Source organism: Protopterus annectens, chromosome 2.part0 (genome assembly GCF_019279795.1).
Source record: "Protopterus annectens isolate FY-2018-M chromosome 2.part0, PAN1.0, whole genome shotgun sequence".
NCBI classification, from domain to species: Eukaryota; Metazoa; Chordata; order Ceratodontiformes; family Protopteridae; genus Protopterus; species Protopterus annectens.
In genome coordinates this window covers 1,231,789,702-1,231,799,684 of record NC_056728.1, presented here as the reverse complement: position 1 = coordinate 1,231,799,684, position 9,983 = coordinate 1,231,789,702, and the positions used below count along the sequence as shown (strand labels likewise).

The window sequence follows — 9,983 nt, the reverse complement described above, 5'->3', positions numbered from 1 at the left end:
TACAGCATTGAGGTACAAGTGTTTGTCATGGCTATCTCAACAAGTGAGACTGATGTAAGTCTTTCATAAATATTTGAATGGTAAGCCCGAGTTTGTTGCTGACTTCTGCTAAGCAGCAAAATTTCAAGGGAAATGCAGCCCCCAAAAGATAGCTTTCTGAAATGCATGATGACTTTGAACTGTGAACAGCGAAAACTTGTCAGTTTTCAGAAGACCCATTGTGTATTGGACACTCCAAGTAAATAAAGTTTATATGTCATGTAACCTATTTTACATCTTTTAACAGTTTGTATTTAGTTGAGAGATGATAGCAAGCACCACAGACCCACAAACATCTGTTGTATTTGCAAAATAATTAAAATGCAGCTCAGAAAGATTTACAATTTATTATATTCTGACCAGTGTTAATTCTAGAACTTACTAAAAGTTCAGCTCCTGTGAATACCTTTTTGAACTAATCCTCAAATTAACTTGTGTTTTGACATTCATCCAGATGATTCTCAATAGACCTTTAGGAAACATCATGTTCAGCCATTTGAAATACATTAATAACTTACCTGCAAAACTGAGTGCATCAGTTATCTGGACAGTAGGGTGAAAGGTATGTGCAGGTGCTGTTTATGGCAGTGAGGCTATGCAGTGAACTGCATTGGCCTTTACAGTATGTTACATAATAAGATAAATCTCATAATTGCATTATAGCATATTCATTCACAGACCAGAGCAATTGCTAGTGCATTGACAAAATGGTATACTAAATACTATGTAATGCATGAGAAATTAACATTTCATTTCCTGATCCAGTAAAGAATATTTACAACACAGAGTTAATCTACTTAGTAACAAAGACCATTGTTCAAAGTTAATCCAGTCACTTAGAGTAATACATCTTCAGAAATACATTGCTTAGCATCCTAAATTCCCAGAGTTTTCCCAACAGCTGATGTCTATCACAACAAGCATGCTTAAGAGATGGAATGTTTGAAAATCCACAACTGTTCACTTTCTGGAAAAAGGCCAACATAATGGCAATTCAGTTAGTACAAATATAGTTCATGTACTTCTCAGCAGTCTCTGATTTCCTATGTAGCATAAAAGTAGTCTAGCAGTAAACTGTGGTGCTAAAGTGAAAATCACCACTAAATGTTTGAGGACTAACACTTAACAGGTATTTTGAAGAGTACAACTCCACTGAGAGAAGCTCTTCTTTTATGTAAACACATATGATGTGAACAGTGTGTACTGCATGAAACAGAAACAATTTCAATGGCTGAATATCTTACCTTAAAGTAGTAGCAATATTGCTACAATAGTCCATTAATAATTAATAACAAAAAAGCAAGTACCGAGTCTGTAATAATATGTACATTGTGATCCTTTAGTGCACATAGTAAAGCCAGTAAACTACGTTAAAAAAAGCAAACGTGATGGGAAAAATAAGCCTTGACCACCGGTCTATAGCATTGACATCAGTCAAGTCAGGGATTTTGATTTTGATCTGAGACGCTCGTCTCCGTAAGCGCCCCTTCTTATGGACCATATGTCTATCCATAGTGCTTCTGTTGTATACATCTCGAGCTGCAGCTGGCTTCCTGTATTGGATGCTGGCACTATCATATGAAAACATTGTGCCTCTTGGATCACTGTAGCTTGTCAACACCTCTGAGCCAGAGACTTCATTTCGGATTTCAAGGCTTGTTAGAAGAATGTTTCCATGGGCGTCAACCTATTTGGAAAGGATAACGTTGTTAAAAGTGGGAAAATTTAATTGTAGAAAGAATATTACTCTGATTAACAGCACCATTTCAGCAATTAAGTTAGCATTTTTGATGAGTCATGACCAGAGACTGTAATATCAGGCTGCTGATCATGTCCTTGGGACTCTCGAATGTAATTTACCACATTGCAGAGTTATGTTTTCTCCCTATAATACCACTTAGGAATAGATTTAAGGAAGATAATCCCTTCATTACCTTATAGCTTCTTGGTTTTTATTTTCCTGCTATAAACGTCCCAATATTTCTTTTTCCTCTTGCAATATGTTACTGTTTTAGAAAAGAACGTTCTTAGTCTGTAAGACTAAGGACAGACAACACTCTCTTCATACTTTTCAATATCACTATCCCTTACAGTTTTACATCCTGCAAAACAGTAAAGCGTTATAATCAGACATTCAGCTAAAGCAAACGTTTGTTTTTTGTTCTAAAGACTGAATTGATGGAGAAATGTTGAAATGAAAGATTAAATTACATGATTAGCATCACGCAGAGTTAAAATAAGTGTAGAACTGACATTGTTTCAAAAGATGCCTGTGAAGACAGTGAGTCATAATAAAATCATTGTGAGCGAATATGGAATTAAACCATTTAATTTACTGCAGCTAAGCAGGGCACAAAGTATGTTGCTGAAACAAAACAGATAAACTGAAAAACAAAATCACATCAGTTTGACAGTCTCAAACAGACAAGTTTAGGAAATAAAACTAAACATTTAAGAGTTATACCGAATATCAGTGCTAAGAGAAGAACAGATTCTGATGAAAAACATATTTTTTCATTTCTGGGGAGTTGAGCTCTCCCACTTCTTACAACTGATCTATTTGTCTATCTTTTATACTTTATAAGCGTATGCAGAGCTGCATTTAGATATGCATATAAATGTATACTACTCAATAACTATAGGTAGCATGGATGGACACCCATTCCTTGAGACTGCATGTCTTGAAAAACAATCGCCTGGCAAAAGCTGCTTGATAGTCTGAGTACACAGATTCACAAAAAACACATACTAATGGCTGCACAGAATAGGGTTGATGCCTTTTCCATGACAAAAACTGGGCCAACACCATACCTTGTGCACAACCCATGACTCCGCCTACCCTCGCCGAAGTTCTTTTTTTTTAAAACAAGTTTATTATTTTTAACATACAAAATAAATATCATAACAATTTTATACAAGTAATTAAAATAGAAGTGGTTATAACATTCAATAAAATAACCAAAGTATTTACAAAGACATCCACCACAATCAAATCAATTAATTAAACTAAAATACCATGCTATTGTAGCTAAGATTTTTTTAACAGATTTTGTAAAGTATCCCATATGATATAGTAAGATGTTTTTCTAGTAGTTCTTGATTTTATTGTCATCAATTCCATATGGCACACTACAGTTATAACATTTTTAAATTCATTAAACGAAGGAGGAGTATCTGAAATCCAATTTCTGGTTATTATTTTTCTAGCCACTGCTAGAATGGACCATAACAAGGGAAGCTTAACCTTTTTAACACATTGAGGAACAGGAGTGTTGAATAATACAAGTGATTTAGAAATAATGAAATTATCTGTAAAAAGAGCCTGCAAAAAATCATTAATTAATTTCCAATATTCTTTCAATTTTATACAATCATAAAACATATGTGCCCAATCAGCATTAATTTCAACATTACATCTTTTACATAGATTGTCTTTATTATTTATTTTATTCATCATCAAAGGTGTATAAAAGGATCTATGTAAAAATTTCCAAGTAAAAAGTCTCCAAATAATGGAAGAAGTAGTTTTATAAGCACATTCCAATATATATTGTTTATCTTGTTGATTTGGTGATTCACCATTAATGAAAGTGAAATAATTCCAATAGGTATCTACACTATAATAAGTTTCTTCTCTGATAATTTTATGTATGTATGAAAGCTTACCTTTATCAGAAACTTTATGTTGTAAATTTAATATCAAGTAATCAATCAGTATTGGAATAGATTCTTTAACTGACACGGACATTAAATCAATTTTATTAATAAGATGTTGTCTAAAGGTCTGAACTTCTAAACAACAAGTTTCTCTCAGATCAAATTATTGTTTTAAGTAGTCTAAATTTTTAACTTTATTATCAGATAGCAACTGATACCAGTACTTTAGTTCATTTTCTGTGACTAAAAGAGTTCTTTCTGAAGTAGATGACAAAAGCATATCTTGTGTATACATTATAGGGAATAGAATAAAATTCCAATCCTTATACTTAGGATGCATAAATATAAAATTATGATAACTGGTAATAATGTTTAATGGATAACTAACTATATATTTTGGTGTAATAGGTGAAGTACAAAATTATTTTAGTAACCATAACATGGAGTTATTTACAATCATATTTTTATGAGTTAAAGAAATTTTCGTGAAGTGAATACTAATTAGTTCCCAGTAATCTTTCCATTTTGCAACATATGACTGATCTATTAACAAAGTAATAACTTTTATAATAGAAGAAATAGTATATAAGTTAAAGTCTGGAAAAGAAATGCCCCCTTGAGACCAACTATTAGTATGTTTCTTTAATGCAATCCTAGGTCTATTAGGTGCCCATAAGAAATTTAGCATTAGTGTATTCAATTTCTTGATATTTATTTTTGTAGGTGGGAGTATTATTGATTGTATTAAGTATAATATCTTGGGGAATATTATCATTTTGATAATTGTAAGTCTCTCTTCCATAGTAAAAAACATGTTATTCCAGCTATTGAATAGATTTTGTATATTAAGAAGACAGGTACTATAATTATTATGTATAACAGATTTGATATCCTTAGATAGTATTATACCTAAGTATGTTATCTGACCCGAATTGGGTATATATTTGTTAAAATAACTAATAAGGACATTTTTTCGTGTATATATAGGTAATATTTTAGTTTTTTCTTCATTGAATATTAAACCAGAAATATTTTTAAAATTCATCATTTTATCGAATAGGGACTGCATAGAAGAATTAGATCCTGCTGATGTTATTAGAACATCATCTGCAAAAAGTTGAATTTTAGATGTTGTATTTTCATCTATATCAAATCCTTCTATATCAGTACTGCTTCTGATCAGATTAGCCCAAGGCTCCATTATTAAAGTAAATAATAATGGAGAGAGCGGACATCCTTGTTTTGTACCTTTTAAAATGGGTATTTTTTGTGAGACATATGTTCCTATCTTAATGTAAGCCAATGCTCCTTTATATAAATGTTCAATTAGATTTACAAATGCATCTGAAAAGTTAGTGCACTTCAGTTAGATAAACAAGTAGTCCCAACTTACTGAATCAAATGCTGAACTTATATCGAGACTAATAAGTGTTAAATCTTTCTTTTTCCTATTTGCAAAATCTATTAATGTTAGAGTTCTCCTTATATTATCAAAAGTATTTCTATTTACAATGAAGCCTGTTTGATCTATATCTATAATGCCTGGGATGATTGCCTTCAATCTATCAGCAAAAATACTCATAAACATTTTATAATCAACATTAAGTAATGAAATAGGTCTGTATGAAGTGCATTTAGCTGGATCTTTATTGGGTTTTAAAATTGGCGAAATAAATGTGTGTTGCCAAGATGGGGGAGTTATTAACTCATTTTGGGCCAAAATAAAAACCTTATGTAATAATGAGTATGTACTTTTAGAAAGAATTTTATATATTTCAGGTATAATACCATCATTACCTGGTGCTTTGCTTGATTTAAGCTTGTTTATTTGTGTAACAACCTCTGTATATGTAATATTTTTATCCAATAGTTTAGTCTGTTGTTCATTAAGTTTTTTATTCATGTTTGTAGTTATAAATTTCTTTATTTTATCTTTGGGTTCCATGTTAATGTTATTATGATTAATTTTGTGAAAGTGATTTCTAAATTCATCTAATATTTCTGGTAGACTAGAAACATTCTTCTTTTTCCTTAGAGCAAAAATTTCTTTGATATGGTTTTGCTTATTCAACCTTTTTGTTTTATTTTTAAGTCTATGTAAGTATTTGGGACTTATTGAGTAAGACAAGAACTTGTATTTCTCTAAAGTTATTTTAACTTTATGAGTTAAAATTTCTTTGTATTTCTCATTTAGTTTGTTTATTTCTTCAATAACTTTTTTGTCCATAACATTTTCTTTATTATTATGTTTATAAGAGTGTAATTTACTTTGAATATCTAATAATTCCTTATCCCAAGATTTCCTTTTATTATTATACCATCTGATACTTTGTCCATATAGATATGATTTTAAAGCATCCCAAACATAAACAATGGAGACTTCAGGAGTATTGTTTATGTCTAAAAAATGTTGCACTTCTGAAAGTATATAATCTTTATAGTCTATTAGTTGAGTTAAGTATGCTGGTATCCTTTTGATCTGAACATTATAAGTACTCTTTATCATGAACTCAAAGACAATTGAATTATGATCTGATACAGGACACGAAATGATTTTAGAATTAATTAATTCTGTTACCATCTGGTTAGAAATAAAGACTCTATCTATTTTTGAATAAGTTTTATATCTGTTAGAAAAAAAGGTGTATGGTAATGATTTTGAGTCTATCTGATTATTAATATCATTCAAATGATATGAATTAACAAACTCTTTTAAATGTTTTGCATTAGATGTAATTTTCCTTTTCCCTATAGTAGTAGTATCATTTTCATGTAGGATACAATTAAAGTCACCTGCTAAAATAATATATCCTATAGAAAATGATATGATCTTATTAAGATGGTATTTCACTGTATTAATACCAATTCCTGGTATCCAATATACATTAATTAATGCATATGTCTTTCCATTAATTTGTATTGTAACCATACAAAACATTCCTTTATCATCTTCATAAGTCTTGATAGTTTTAGGTATGGGCATACTTTTATTCCATAAAATAGCCACTCCTCTTTTTTTCTGAGTGTGCTCTGAACTAACTAATACTGTATATTTATTAGTGGCTAATTTATCAATATCCTTTTTCAAGAGATGTGTTTCTTGAAGGAATACTAAGTTGGCCTTATGTAAATTAATGTATCTCATTAAGCTTGCCCTTTTACATGGATTATTCAGTCCATTAATGTTTAAAGAAATTCCTTTTAGAGAAGTCATTTGGCATTATTTAAACATATAAAACTTATAATCAGAATAACAATTAACAAAATAAGTAATGTTAGACCTCCTCCTTTAGGTGTACCTTTAAATAAAGCTGTATTTATTGAGACTCTTATGGGATTTTGTATAAACTTCATTTTTGCTTGTAGTGACAATACGTTTATAAAATGTATTGTGGATGTCAGAACTATATACAAAAAATAATAAACGGAAGAAAATAATATAAGGATAAAACCTTGCACCCAGCCTGGAGTTAAAAACTCCAACTTTGAGCAGCACATACCACTCAAGTTAACCCCTACCCTAAGCAGCAGTATCTCAGCTACCACCTTATCAATTTAATACAGGTTATTATTAACTAAAGTTAACCTTTTTCAATTAGTTTATCTAGCAAGACAAAGCTAAACATTTGATAAATCAGCATCATATAAACAAATAGGAACATTTAGAAACAATTCATACTACTATGTACATCTATTTAGTATAATACATTTATAATCAAATAGCATTCAAATAAACTTGGTCAAGAAGAGAGAGAGAGAAAGAAGAGAAGAGAAAGAGAGAGAAAGAGATAGAAGAGAGAAGAAAAAAAAAGGGGGCATATCTACATATTAAATTATTAAAAGTTTGTAAAAATAAGTTCTTATGTTCATTTAGAATCAACAACTTAGGCTATTATGGTTCAGACATTACATATATTAGGATATTCCTATTTTCTGTCATAAAAATGCAGTTAACAGCTTTTAAAAGACTTTAAACTACTTGCATCAAAGCTTTTCTTCTCATACTTATTATTGCCAGTTAAATAAAATATTTAGGTTCATAAGTATGGTTACAAATCATACTGCATAGCTATGTAAATTCCCAGATATACTTAAATCTTTGTGAAGAAAGCCATCTGTATTTTGTATATCTGAACTGCTGCTTTAAAATATGTCACATGACAACTACTTCTAAGATAAAGTCATAAAGATATTTATGCTAGTCAATTAGATAAGTCAAATGAATTGTAGTATTATATATGTTTAAATCACAAGTATTTACATACATTAATATGTTGCAGTCATATAAGCTTTCAAAAACATATGTATATATGTTTTACTTTCTATGCCTTCTAAAATATCACACTAGCTTACTATGACATACTGGATCATTTAAAATCATTATAACATTCATATTTTGTAACTTATAACATAAATAAGTAAGTAATTATAAAGAATAACTCACATTTAAATGTTACAGAGTTCATTATTCATTGCAGAGTCGCATTTGCATCAGTTCTACTTCCTGGTAGAGTGCTCTTCTTGAATCTGCGATGTGTCAGCGTGGATTCAGGGGTCAAAGGTCAAAATGACTGCATTCACCTTCTCTGCGTGTATTCTGAGTGTTGAAGCTTTTAAAACAACTCGAGGACACTATTCACGAGGTAACCCACATCCCAAATTGTCTCCCTTAACATTCTGGCGGGAATTTTAACAAATACAAGTGACTGACATTCATTTAGCTATACAAATGAAACTAAACAAAGTAAAACCTTCGCGGAATATTTTACAAGTTATTACAGTCTCTATGACAGTGAAACTAAGCCTACAGTTATTAATATATAATACAGCTAATTATTATGCCCCAATTCAATTTTATATACAAATCTCATTTTATACAAGTATCAGTATTATCTAAAGCATGCAAATGTACTTATATGAAAGAAAAAGAGAAAGAGAAAAAAGAATAGAAAGAGAATAGAAAATAAGAAGAGAGTATGGGAAGAAAGAGAAAAGATAAAAAGGAAGCTATAAAAATTATCTACAGTGAAATATTACTTGCTGTTTATATTAATATAGATATGCAACATATTATTTACTACTATTTTAGTTCTAATTATTAATAACTGAATCATGACTGATTATTTGTAAACATGTTTAAGCAACAGAATCATGACAAAATAATTAGCAACAGTATTTAAACAGCATATATACTTTTTTTTTTTTTTTTTTAAAAAAAAAACTAATAAGTTATTATTCCACTTATCATATTTTCATCATACTTCTCTCTCTGCTCTCCCCCACCCCTTACAGAATGCATAGTTTATAAAGAATGACATTATTTAAAACAAGAAGTGAGAAGAGAAGGAAAAAAAATGTATCAAATTACTAACCTTGAGTCTATGGCAAAGAGAGACAAGTTGATTGATAGCTTGTTATTTGTTCCTCAGATATTTTGACTAACTATGAAACAAAAACAGTTCTTTGTACAGAGAAAATAACTTTGATTAAATCTTTGTTAGAATATTTGTGGCTTTCTGTAGATGAAGTAACTGTATTTGAAGAGATTAATATTGAAGAAAAAGAGAGAGCGAAAAAAAAAAAGAAAAAACATAGAACATGTAATTTGTTTTTTAGTCTCTTTTTCTTCTCTGAAGTCTTCCACGAAGCTTCTGTTGCCAAACTCTTTAATGAAGGACTAGCCCATTCCATTTCCTCTATTTTATCCAAAATCTTATTTTTTTTGATATACAGCAATGCAGAGTCTAAGTCATCAAAAATTCTAGGGCCATCAGGTAGAAAGATTTTTAGTTTAGCAGGAAACAGAAGGTAGGTTTTAAACTGTGCTTTTTTAGGTTCCCTTATTAATGGCAGGAAAACTTTTCTTTTAGTTATTACCAAGGAAGAATAGTCATTGTCAAAACGCACAGTTGCCTCATCAATTTTAACAGCTGCTTTAGCCCATGCTGATTTAAGTACCATCTCCTTGTCATAGGATGATAGAAATTTAACTATAACTGATCTAGGATACTTTTTGTTAGAGTTAACATTAGATATGGATCTATGGGCTCTCTCAATACCAAAATAAAATGCTTCTGGTAAGTCTAAAGTTTTAGGAAGCCAAGTATTTAAAAAAGAAGTAATATTGTTACCTTCTATATTTTCTGGCAGTCCAAAAATCCTAATGTTATTGCGCCTAGATCTATTTTCCAGGTCATCAAGTTTAGTTTGTAGATGTGTATTCTGCTTCAGCAAAAACTCAATGTTAATTTCTTCTTCCTGGATTCTATTCTCCATGTCATTGACAG

The 9,983-nt window shown here is 30.3% G+C and overlaps 1 protein-coding gene across 1 annotated transcript in view; it reads right to left on the bottom strand.

The window, feature by feature from the left end:
- Positions 1-367: 367 nt before the first annotated feature.
- GABRB1 (gamma-aminobutyric acid type A receptor subunit beta1) overlaps positions 368-9,983 on the bottom strand; it is a 2,653,090-nt gene continuing 2,643,474 nt past the window's right edge. Inside the window, exon 6 of the mRNA XM_044061406.1 lies at positions 368-1,726. Coding sequence (XP_043917341.1) covers positions 1,379-1,726 — 348 coding nt within the window. The 3' untranslated portion in view covers positions 368-1,378. The remainder of the gene's footprint in view (positions 1,727-9,983) is intronic.